General features: G+C 39.5%; 1 protein-coding gene across 27 annotated transcripts in view; it reads left to right on the top strand.

Annotated features, from left to right (window-relative positions):
* The window catches only part of LOC133657659 (pleckstrin homology domain-containing family A member 1-like), an 89,399-nt gene that overhangs the window by 38,814 nt on the left and 37,164 nt on the right, over window positions 1-13,421 (top strand). For all 27 annotated transcript variants that reach the window (XR_009827327.1, XR_009827325.1, XR_009827328.1 and 24 more), the window contains 2 exons: window positions 6,787-6,884; window positions 7,120-7,251. Coding sequence is in view for 8 of the 27 variants with exons in the window: in XM_062059256.1 (XP_061915240.1) it covers window positions 6,787-6,884; window positions 7,120-7,251 (230 nt within the window). In the remaining 19 variants the exon portion in view is untranslated. The remainder of the gene's footprint in view (window positions 1-6,786; window positions 6,885-7,119; window positions 7,252-13,421) is intronic.

The following is a 13,421-nucleotide window of genomic DNA, read 5'->3' as shown; positions in this document are numbered from 1 at the left end:
AAATCCTCTTCGTCGGTGTCGGAGAAGAACAGGCCGTGAATAAGCCGCACCCTTGTATAAGCCGCAGGGACCAGAACGAGGGGGAAAAGTAGCGGCTTATAGTCCGGAAATTACGGTAATTAGTTCCGAAAAGACAGGCAGAATCATGTCACCCTGTTTATTTGAGTAAAGGTCCTATTATTCCCTGTTGTTGTTTATCCTCGCTTCAATTGCAGGAAGTGCTTGTCTGTGACAAGAAGTTGACTTATGGGAATGTGTGTGTGTGTGTGTGTGTGTGTGTGTAAGCCGGTGACCTTGTGGACGTTCTGACAGGATGTCGCCACTCAAATGGGAAACTGATTCACAGATGTCAGGAGGTTATTTTTAGAGCGTTTTGTAGGCCGCATGTTTTTACATACATCAATGAGTGTGACTGCAGAGGCCTCGTTTACCAACAAGCGGTGGTAGACGCTCACACTGGCAGGTGGTTTTGCACTAAAGCAGGGGTCACCAACGCGGTGCCCGCGGGCACCAGGTAGCCCGTAAGGACCAGATGAGTAGCCCGCTGGCCTGTTCTAAAAATAGCTCAAATAGCAGCACTTACCAGTGAGATGCCTCTATTTTTTAAATTGTATTTATTTACTAGCAAGCTGGTCTCGCTTTGCCCGACATTTTTAATTCTAAGAGAGACAAAACTCAAATAGAATTTGAAAATCCAAGAAAATATTTTAAAGACTTGGTCTTCACTTGTTTAAATAAATTCTTTTTTTTTTTTACTTTGCTTCTTATAACTTTCAGAAAGACAATTTTAGAGAAAAAATACAACCTTAAAAATGATTTTAGGATTTTTAAACACATATACCTTTTTACCTTTTAAATTCCTTCCTCTTATTTCCTGACAATTTAAATCAATGTTCAAGTAAATTTATTTTTTTTATTGTAAAGAATAATAAATACATTTTAATTTAATTCTTCATTTTAGCTTCTGTTTTTTCGACGAAGAATATTTGTGAAATATTTCTTCAAACTTATCATGAATAAAATTCAAAAAAATTATTCTGGCAAATCTAGAAAATCTGTAGAATCAAATTTAAACCTTATTTCAAAGTCTTTTGAATTTATTTTTAAATTTTTGTTCTGGAAAATCTAGAAGAAATAACGATTTGTCTTTGTTAGAAATATAGCTTGGTCCAATTTGTTATATATTCTAACAAAGTGCAGATTGGATTTTAACCTATTTAAAACATGTCATCCAAATTCTAACATTAATCTTAAACAGGAAAAATTACTAATGATGTTCCATAAATTATTTTTTTAATTTTTTCAAAAAGATTCAAATTAGCTACTTTTTCTCTTCTTTTTTTCGGTTGAATTTTGAATTTTAAAGAGTCGAAATTGAAGATAAACTATGTTTCAAAATTTAACTGTCATTTTTTTCGTGTTTTCTCCTCTTTTAAACCGTTCAATTAAGTGTAAATATCATTAATTAATAATAATAACATAGAGTTAAAGGTAAATTGAGCAAATTGGCTATTTCTGGCAATTTATTTAAGTGTGTATCAAACTGGTAGCTCTTCGCATTAATCAGTACCCAAGAAGTACCTCTTGGTTTCAATAAGGTTGGTGACCCCTGCTCTAAAGTATCTGACACGCCACCATCCGTGTGAGAGCTTTCCCATGCACAGGTTTCACTCTGACGGTGTGAGTCACACGGGATACTCCCACGCACAGACCGCTATACTCTCACAGCATTATTTACAGTGGCAGAGGTCTTGCTCGTGCACCATTACCTGACCAGATGTTCTCACACAGCTTTAATGTCATTCATCTTTCAAAACGGCGGCCCCAAAAGGACTCGTTCATTTCAAATGACAAGTTGCTCTGTGAAAAAGGAGCGTGACTTTTTGGCCCGAGGTGGAAGACTATCAGGCTGAGAAACGGGTAGGCGGCTGAGGAGCGCAGCGTCATGTAGACTAAACTAAACTCCGCTCCTCTCGTAACGGCTCAAAGAAAAGTCAGAGATTGTCACATCCTGTGCTGCAGCACAGGGAAACCTCTCAGGCTCTTGAAATTGACACTTTGTGCAAATGAAACGTCGCGCAAAACACCAGAGTTGTCGCTAGAGCAGACCTGGGCAAATGAAGGCCCGGGGGTCACATGCGGCCCATTGAGCTTTTCAATCTGGCCCGCCGGACGTTCCCAAATAATTTTTTTAGATCTTAAAGATGGAAAGTGTAGCTGCCATTATGATGTGCACTCATGTTTTCTAATGACTAGGGATGTCCGATAATGGCTTTTTGCCGATATCCGATATTCCGATATTGTCCAACTCTTTAATTACAGATACCGATATCAATCAATCAATCAATCAATGTTTATTTATATAGCCCTAAATCACAAGTGTCTCAAAGGGCAACCGATACCGATATCAACCGATATATGCAGTCGTGGAATTAACACATTATTATGCCTAATTTGGACAACCAGGTACGGTGAAGATAAGGTACTTTTAAAAAAATAAAAATAAAATAAGATAACTAAATTAAAAACATTTTCTTGAATAAAAAAGAAAGTACAACAATATAAAAACAGTTACATAGAAACTAGTATTTAATGAAAATGAGTCAAATTAACTGTTAAAGGTTAGTACTATTAGTGGACCAGCAGCACGCACAATCATGTGTGCTTACGGACTGTATCCCTTGCAGACCGTATTGATATATATTGATATATAATGTAGGAACCAGAATATTGATAACAGAAAGAAATGGGGGGAGGGAGGTTTTTTGGGTTGGTGCACTAATTGTAAGTGTATCTTGTGTTTTTTATGTTGATTTAATAAAAAAAAAACAAAAACAAAAAAAAAAACGATACAGATAATAAAAAAAACAATACAGATAATTTCCGATATTACATTTTAACGCATTTATTGGCCGATAATATCGGCAGGCCGATATTATCGGACATCCCTACTAATGACCGTGAGTCTTCAACTATACAAAGTATTTCAATGGTTGGAATCTGCGCTTAGATCGGTAGGTTGGACCCATAACCTTCCTGCTTGGCACTCAGCAACACGGGTTGGAGTTGGGGGTTAAATCACCAAAATGATTCCCGGGCGCGGCGCCGCTGCTGCCCACTGCTCCCCAAGGGGATGGGTCAAATGCAGAGGACAAATTTCACCACATCTAGTGTGTGTGTGACAATCATTGGTACTTTAATCTTAATCTTTAATCTTATCGATGATATACCAGTTACTATGGTAATCTAATTAGTTACTTTGGTCATCTATGTCAGTGGTTCTCAAATGGGGGTACGCGTACCCCTGGGGGTACTTGAAGGTATGCCAAGGGGTACGTGAGATATTTTTTTTTATATTTTAAAAATAGCAACAATTCAAAAATCCTTTATAAATATAAATAAAAAACTATCTTTTTTTCCAAATAGTTCAAGAAAGACCACTACAAATGAGCAATATTTTGCACTGTTATAATGTAATAAATCAGAAACCGATGACATAGTGCTGTATTTTACTTCTTTATCTCTTTTTTTCAACCAAAAATGCTTTGCTCTGATTAGGGGGTACTTGAATTAAAAAACAATTCACTGAAAAAACTACTGATCTATGTCACTGCAGCTCAGACGAGGCACCAAGCAGTGTGGGCGGGAAGCGTTTCCACAGACACGGAAGGAGATTTTCACAACAAAGTTCTAAAGCAAGCTTAGTGATATATAGAATAGAATAGAATAGAAAGTACTTTATTGATCCCTGGGGGGAATTCAGCAAATATAAGATGTATCAGATTGTAGGTGGGTTTATTTTGTACCCTTCGCGTTCATATTTCACTGTTTGTTGCATTTTTGTTGCGTTTCACTTGATTGTAAAATATGTCGATCGAAAGGGGGTGTGACATTCATATTTTTTTAAATATTCAGTCTTTTATCGCTCATAGAAAAATGTAAAATTCCATTACGTTTTTGTAAGGCGGTTCTGTCATAAAGTTTTTAGCATTCAATCAGACATTATTGTGAGGTTTTGTATTAGTGTTCCTAAAAATGGATATACCGGCCCCCAGACAAATTTTTTTCTCTAAATGTGGCCCCCCAGTCAAAATAATTGCCCAGGCCTGCGCTAGAGCCTATACCAGGACTACTCAACTGGCAGTCCGGGAGCCAAGTCCAACCCAGATATGACACCAGACCCCACCGCCGAGTTTAGTTCAAAACTTGGACTTTCAAATATTTGCAGCAAGTTCCTCAAAACACTAAAGTGCTCCTGTTGTAGGGCTGGACCATTATGGCCAAAATATTAATCAACATTTTTATTTAAATTTAAAAATGTTTTATTTAACCAGGAAAAAAATCCCATTGAGATGAAAAACCTCTTTTTCAAGGGAGTCCTGGCCAAGAGGCAGTAAAGTTACACATAAAATGAAAATGACCGGATGGACATCAAGTAAGAGTTACAGATAACTGAGGCTCCTTCAAATGCTCTGTTTGGATTTAAAAGCGTTTAAGGATAAAAATTCAGTCAGCTTTTTAAAAATGTATATTGTAATCACGATTAATTACACGATTATTATAAAAAACCTGGATATAAATTAGTAACGTATAAACTACAACGAGTAAAATAACAATAATAGCAATACATTTAAATAACAATAGCAATATAAACAACTATACAAATCAGTTTTTCCGTTTTGTTTGTAATTCATTTTTTGACCTTTTACACTTATTTTTAGGGATGATGTTTGATAAGAAATTATCGAGTTCGAGCCTATTATCGAATCCTCTTATCGAACCGATTCCTTATCGATTCTCTTATCGAGTCCAGATAGGTTGTTGTATATGGAAAAAAACACACAATATTTGGTTTAACAAAAGCTCAATTTTATTATATAAGAAAACAATTTAATCTAATAAATAAATAAATATTGACTTTTACCCCCCTAATAAAATAAAATAAATAAATATTGACTGTTGTTACCCAAAGTATATTAAGTGTGATTTTTCATAAAAACAAATATATACAGTAACACAAAAGCAACCTGTCTCTGTGATCACTATAGGTGTATAAATAATAATATAGTGTTAAATAAAATCAGTCCCTTGGGCACAAAACTGAAAATAATACAGCTCTCCAAAAAGTGCACTTCTGCTGCTATTTGACATAACTGTTTGTTATGATGCTTTGACATATTTGCACTTTATTTCTTTATTGAAAGAAAATTCTATGAAGAGAAAAGTTGTTTGCAAATGTGGTTACAATGCTAAAAAATGAAAAGTTAAAGCTAAAAAAGAAATACACTTTATTGAGTTAACATTATTTCTTTATATAGGGGGAAAGATGTTATGAGCTAGGGAATATAACAACTACACTACCCAGCATGCAACGGGAGTGACGAGCATGCGCGGTAGCCCCGAAAAGTGTTGCATATCGTCACCCGGCAGCTAAGAATGAGGTTATTATGAGCACGCTGTGAAAGTAAACGTCAAGAACTCAGCCAACACGCCCCGTCTGCATGATTTATAATTAGGGAGACAACACATATACAGTGTGATTTTGTTTTGTTTACAAGTAAAGAAAAACAAAAGTTAAAAAAGGGAGATGTGTTGTATATATATGTATGTGCTGCGGTTGCTTTAAGAACGTTGCGACAGCTGCCGTAAAGGAGGTGCGTTGCTAGCCTGGTTGCTATGTTTCAGGTTGGTCGTAAAAGTGTTCGGGTATTTTTACCCTGCTCAAATTTCTCAGTAAAGTTATTCATTGGATTATACCTTTTTGTTTTGAACTTTATTACACCTTGGAGCGCTTTTTCCCGTCCATTTTTTTTTCCTGCTTTCCCTATTTGCGCCTAATGACTGAGCTACGTGACGCCATTTCTTGTGATGTCACACGGAGCATTTCTGGTCGGGACGGGATTCGTTCCGAGGGATTCGAATAAAAAACCGACTCTTTTTATTTACTATAGTGGTCTCGATAACGGGTACCGGTTCTCAAAAAGGGATTCGAGTCCGAGGACTCGGTTCATTTCTTATCAAACAACCGGGAAAACCGGTTTCGAGTATCACCCCTACTTATTTTACCACCGTAGAGTTTGTGCTTTTTGTGTATAATAAATGTTAATGAAATGCAAAAATCATCACATTAATTGGTGCAATACATCTTTGGACAATTTGGACCAATATTTTAGCATAATCATTTTGTAAATGTATCAATAAGTGCTTTAAGTGAGGTACTTTTTTAAAACCTTTATTTTTCTTAGCGCGGTCAGACCGGATGCTATTATTGTGAAGGTGTTAAAGTACCAATGATTGTCTCACACACACACACACTAGGTGTGGCGAAATAATTCTCTGCATTTGACCCATCACCCTTGATCACCCCCTGGGAGGTGAGGGGAGCAGTGGGCAGCAGCGGTGGCCGCGCCCGGGAATCATTCTTTCAATTCCAACTCTTGATGCTGAGTGCCAAGCAGGGAGGTAATGGCTCCCATTCTTATAGTCTTTGGTATGACTCTGCCGGGGTTTGACACACTAACCACAAGGCCACTGAGCAGGTGAAGTGTGATGTGTTGTTCTCAGCACTTTCTTTGAAGACTCTAAAAGTGTAGTGTGTGAAGGAGGAGTTAGACTCCTTCTGTAATGTCAGTAGTTAACTTGTTTGTACTCTTGATGAACTGTTCTCTTCAACATGCCAGGGAGAGACCGTGTCTGTTTCTTTAAAGTCTTGCAGAACTGGGTGACATTCAGTGTATGAAGTTGTGATGACCCTCACAGTACTGTTTTATATGTTGTCTCCGTTAGTCATCAACGCCGGGATGAGGAAGTACTTCCTGCAGGCCAATGATCAGCAGGACCTGGTGGACTGGGTCACCGCTCTCAATAAAGCCACCAAGATCACGGTGAGATGATCTTCCAAGTCACCTTCAGAAGTAAATGTCCCCTATTTCTTTGAGCAGTCTGAGGTTCTACAACTAGAGCGGCTGACAATTGTTGTAATAAGTCCAAGGCTTTGTTCTCTTTAGTGTTGAGAGGCTTGTCACTGTCCGCCTGTTTCAACTTTAGAGAAGGGGCTTGTCCCACCTCTCCCTCTGAACCATCCCGTGTTACACGGGTGTGTCTGCGTCTTCTCCTCAGGTTCCAAAAGTGTCCGACGGCCAGCAGAACTCCGAGAACCACAAGTCTTTGCAGGACACGGTGGGACCCAAGAAGCAAGTGTCCTATAAGACTGAGATCATAGGAGGAGTTCCCATTGTGACCCAGACGCAGGTACACCACATGCTGGACATTGTTGACCGCACATGTGTGAACTCCACATGATCATCTTTTCACTTTTAAAGGCCTACTGAAAGCCACTACTAGCGACCACGCAGTCTGATAGTTTATATATCAATGATGAAATCTTAACATTGCAACACATGCCAATACGGCCGGGTTAACTTATAAAGTGACATTTTAAAATTCCCGCCACACTTCCGGTTGAAAATCTCCTTTGGATATGATTTATGCGCGTGACGTCATAAAATGCACGGAAGTGTTTGGGCCCTATTGGACACAATACACAAAGCTCTGTTTTCTTCGACAAAATTCCACAGTATTCTGGACATCTGTGTTGGTGAATCTTTTGCAATTTGTTTAATGAACAATGGAGGCTGCAAAGAAGAACGTTGTAGGTGGGATCGATCGGTGTCTTAGCGGCTAAGTACAATACTTACAGCAACACAACAAGGACTACTTACCCTGATAGAAGACGCCTAGCCGATGCTTGCCGCCAAACCCACGGATGAAGTCCTTCGTCGCACCGTTGATCGCTGGAACGCAGGTGAGCACGGCTGTTGATGGGAAGATGAGGGCTGGCTGGCGTAGGTGGAGCGCTAATGTTTTATCATAGTTCTGTGAGGTCCGGTTGCTAAGTTGCTAAATTAGCCTTAGCGTCGTTAGCAACAGCATTGTTAAGCCTTACCAGGCTGAGAATTTTTAACCGTGTAGTTACATGTACATGGTTTAATAGTATTGTTGCTCTTCTGTCTATCCTTCCAGTCAGGGGTTTATTTATTTTGTTTCTATCTTCATTTGAGAACGATGCTAGCACGTTAGCTCAGTAGCTAAGTGTGTCACCGATGTATTGTCTTGGAGATAAAAGTCACTTTAAATGTCCATTTTGCGTGCTCGACTCTCATTTTCAAGAGGATATAGTATCCCAGGTGGTTTAAAATACAAATCTGTGATCTACACAATAGAAAAAGGAGAGAGTATATAGTTCTGTGAGTTCCGGTTGCTAAGTTGCTAAATTAGCCTTAGTGTCGTTAGCAACAGCATTGTTAAGCCTTACCAGGCTGAGAATTTTTAACCGTGTAGTTACATGTACATGGTTTAGTAGTATTTTTGCTCTTCTGTCTATCCTTCCAGTCAGGGGTTTATTTATTTTGTTTCTATCTTCATTTGAGAACGATGCTAGCACGTTAGCTCAGTAGCTAAGTGTGTCACCGATGTATTGTCTTGGAGATAAAAGACACTTTAAATGTCCATTTCGCGTGCTCGACTCTCATTTTCAAGAGGATATAGTATCCCAGGTGGTTTAAAATACAAATCCGTGATCCACAATAGAAAAAGGAGAGTGTGGAATCCAATGAGCCAGCTTGTACCTAAGTTACGGTCAGAGCGAAAAAAGATACGTCTATCACTGCCTCTCAAGTCGTTCACTGTAACGTTCCTCATCTACGAATCTTTCATCCTCGCTCAAATTAATGGGGTAATCGTCACTTTCTCGGTCCGAATCTCTCTTGCTCCATTGTAAACAATGGGGAATTGTGAGGAATACTAGCTCCTGTGACGTCACGCTACTTCCGGTACAGGCAAGGCTTTTTTTATCAGCGAGCAAAAGTTGCGAACTTTATCGTCGATTTTCTCTACTAAATCCTTTCAGCAAAAATATGGCAATATCGCGAAATGATCAAGTATGACACAGAATGGATCTGCTATTCCCGTTTAAATAGAAAAAAATCATTTCAGTAGGCCTTTAAGGACACCACTATGATTCAGTTTCTCTTTATGACTCATGCTTTACAGCCAGAGAAGACATCAATACAATTGGAATGTTAGATCGTAAAGCACCACTTGTGCTTTTTTGTTAGTCTCAAAAAATATAAGACTAGAAAAAAGGTGGTCAATCAGTCAATCAAAGCTTATTTATGTAGCCCTTAATCACAAATGTCTCAAAGGGCTGCACAAGCCACAATAACATCCTGGGCCCAGATCCCACATCAGGGCAAGAGAAAACTCCACCCAATGCACACAAAGAGAAACCTTGGAGGGGAACACAGATGTGTTCCAGAGTACTGGAACCCCAATAGAAAACACTTAAATCCTGCAGACTTTCTTTGGGCTCTGGGAGTCACTAATTAGTCCAGGGGTCACCAACGCGGTGCCCACGGGCACCAGGTAGCCCGTAAGGACCAGATGAGTAGCCCGCTGGCCTGTTCTAAAAAATAGCTCAAATAGCAGCACTTACCTGTGAGATGCCTCTATTTTTTAAATTTTATTTATTTACTAGCAAGCTGGTCTCGCTTTGCCCGACATTTTTAATTCTAAGAGAGACAAAACTCAAATAGAATTTGAAAATCCAAGAAAATATTTTAAAGACTTGGTCTTCACTTGTTTAAATACATTCCTTAATCTTTTTACTTTGCTTCTTATAACTTTCAGAAAGACAATTTTAGAGAAAAAATCCAACCTTAAAATTATTTTAGGATTTTTAAACACATATACCTTTTTACCTTTTAATTTCCTTCCTCTTCTTTCCTGACAATTTAAATCAATGTTCAAGTAAATTTATATTTTTTATTGTAAAGAATAATAAATACATTTTAATTTAATTCTTAATTTTAGCTTCTGTTTTTTCGACGAAGAATATTTGTGAAATATTTCTTCAAACCTATTATGATTAAAATTCAAAAAAATTATTCTGGCAAATCTAGAAAATCTGTAGAATCAAATTTAAATCTTATTTCAAAGTCTTTTGAATTTCTTTTAAAATGTTTGTTCTGGAAAATCTAGAAGAAATAATGATTTGTCTTTGTTAGAAATATAGCTTGGTCCAATTTGTTATATATTCTAACAAAGTGTAGATTGGATTTTAACTATTTAAAACATGTCATCAAAATTCTAAAATTAATCTTAATCAGGAAAAATTACTAATGATGTTCCATAAATAATTTTTTGTATTTTTTCAAAAAGATTCGAGTTAGCTAGTTTTTCTCTTCTTTTTTTCGGTTGAATTTTGAATTTTAAAGAGTCGAAATTGAAGATAAACTATGTTTCAAAATTTAATTGTCATTTTTTTCGTGTTTTCTCTTTTAAACCGTTCAATTAAGTGTAAATATCATTAATTATTAATAATAACATAGTTAAAGGTAAATTGAGCAAATTGGCTATTTCTGGCAATTTATTTAAGTGTGTATCAAACTGGTAGCCCTTCGCATTAATCAGTACCCAAGAACTAGCTCTTGGTTTCAAAAAGGTTGGTGACCCCTGAATTAGTCGCAGTTCTTAGAACGTAGATTTTCACTTTCCCCCACAAAGTCCTTTGGGGCCTAGGAAATTATTCCCAGAGTTTGTAAACTTAATAAAAAAAATATGATTTTGAGAAAATGAAAATATCAATCTCATCATTCCAGTATCGATCATATAGTGATACTACCTTTAGTATCGACACCATCAATTTATGAATCGATCAGATCTTCCTCTTCCTGTGACAATGCTGACACACCAACGTTTGCTATATGACCCTCTCTCTGGACTTGTTCATCTACTTGTACACTTCCTGATAATAACTACCTACTTTCTGCCGCACTTCTTAAATGTTGCTAAGCACTTAGCTTAGCTACTAGCATTCCTGCTCCTGGCTTTCTCTCTCTGTGTTAAATGCTTAGCCTCTTCTTCCAGTGATAATATTACTTAATATGGATACTAAGAAATACAGTTTATATGCTGTTTCCGAGGTGATTATTATTTAGAAGAGCGGCTCCACACTGTGTATGGAGACACACATTAAGCTGCTAGCCGCTTGTCAGCCAGAGAGGATCGGTGTTGGCAATCAACATTAAAAGGCATCAATGGACAATCACATACTTTTTCCTGAGAGTCAGCTGACACCTATTGCTGTCTGAGATCTTGACCCATCACCACTTCTTCTGCACTTTATGCCCAGTAAACACTATTTTATGACCACATCTTAGTACCCATTGGCCCTCAGCATCTTTCAAAAAATCTAATTTGTTCTTTAAGACTTATGACACTAACGTACTTTATCACCAATAACACAACTATGTGAATGTTTTCTACGGACGTCTTATATGTTGACTTACACTGGATTGGTTTAAATCAGGGGTGTCCACACTTTTTCTGCAGGTGAGCTACTTTTCAGTTGACCAAGTGGAGGGGATCTACCCCATTCATATATATAAAATTTATATTGATTTATTTATGAAGGTTTTGTTAACCAGGTAAAGGTGTTTAATGCTAATACAAGCATGTTTAACACACTTTCATGAAGACAAGAATATAAGTTGGTGTGATTGTGATGACTTGCATTGATTGGAATCAGACAGTAGTGATGATAACCTCCACATTTTACAATGGAGGAGAACAAAAGTCCTCCTTTCTGTCCAATACCGCATGAAAGTTTGTCATACTCCTTTTCATACACTTTACAAGAAATACATTGGCGGCAAACTCCCTAGCTTGTGTGCGCTAACTTTCTAAAACTCTTAATTTGTTAGCGCAGGCAGGATGGAGCAGGGCTTTTATTGTGAAGACAGGAACTGTGCAGTCGTTCTTTAGAGTTTTGACGGCAGGTACGGCGCGAGAGTCTGTTGAAATAAAAATTGTTTCTCACCTTCCTGTCGGTCATTTTTTCTTAATAATGATCTGGCAGCAGCCAGCGTCATCTCACAAGACCCTCGGGTGCTGAGAATGTCAATCAAGTGACGAAAGTCACGTCTTGGTGAAGATTGATGATTTAGGTCTATTTTTTTATTGCCTGGCTGGTGATGGACTGACACACCCTCCACCATCAACTGACACACCCTCCGCCATGGACAGACACCCTCCACCATCAACTGACACACCCTCCACCATCAACTGACACACCCTCCACCATCAACAGACACACCCTCCACCATCAACAGACACACCCTCCACCATCAACTGACACACCCTCCACCATCAACTGACACACCCTCCACCATCAACAGACACACCCTCCACCATCAACAGACACACCCTCCACCATCAACTGACACACCCTCCACCATCAGCTGACACACCCTCCACCATCAACTGACACACCCTCCACCATCAACAGACACACCCTCCACCATCAACAGACACACCCTCCACCATCAACAGACAAACCCTCCACCATCAACTGACACACCCTCCACCATCAGCTGACACACCCTCCACCATCAACTGACACACCCTCCACCATCAACAGACACACCCTCCACCATCAACTGACACACCCTCCAGCATCAACTGACACACCCTCCACCATCAACTGACACACCCTCCACCATCAACAGACACACCCTCCACCATCAACAGACACACCCTCCACCATCAACTGACACACCCTCCGCCATGGACAGACACCCTCCACCATCAACTGACACACCCTCCACCATCAACTGACACACCCTCCACCATCAACTGACACACCCTCCACCATCAACTGACACCCTCCACCATCAACTGACACACCCTCCACCATCAACTGACACACCCTCCACCATCAACTGACACACCCTCCACCATCAACTGACACACCCTCCGCCATCAACAGACACACCCTCCGCCATCAACTGACACACCCTCCACCATCAACTGACACACCCTCCACCATCAACTGACACACCCTCCACCATCAACTGACACACCCTCCACCATCAACAGACACACCCTCCGCCATCAACTGACACACCCTCCACCATCAACTGACACACCCTCCACCATCAACTGACACACCCTCCACCATCAACAGACACACCCTCCACCATCAACAGACACACCCTCCACCATCAACAGACACACCCTCCACCATCAACTGACACACCCTCCACCATCAACTGACACACCCTCCAGCATCAACTGACACACCCTCCACCATCAACAGACACACCCTCCACCATCAACAGACACACCCTCCACCATCAACTGACACACCCTCCACCATCAACAGACACACCCTCCACCATCAGCTGACACACCCTCCACCATCAGCTGACACACCCTCCACCATCAACTGACACACCCTCCACCATCAACAGACACACCCTCCACCATCAACTGACACACCCTCCAGCATCAACAGACACACCCTCCACCATCAACTGACACACCCTCCACCATCAACAGACACACCCTCCACCATCAACAGA

Source organism: Entelurus aequoreus, linkage group LG09 (assembly GCF_033978785.1).
Source record: "Entelurus aequoreus isolate RoL-2023_Sb linkage group LG09, RoL_Eaeq_v1.1, whole genome shotgun sequence".
Lineage (NCBI taxonomy): Eukaryota > Metazoa > Chordata > Actinopteri > Syngnathiformes > Syngnathidae > Entelurus > Entelurus aequoreus.
This window is presented reverse-complemented; position numbering and strand designations above follow the sequence as displayed.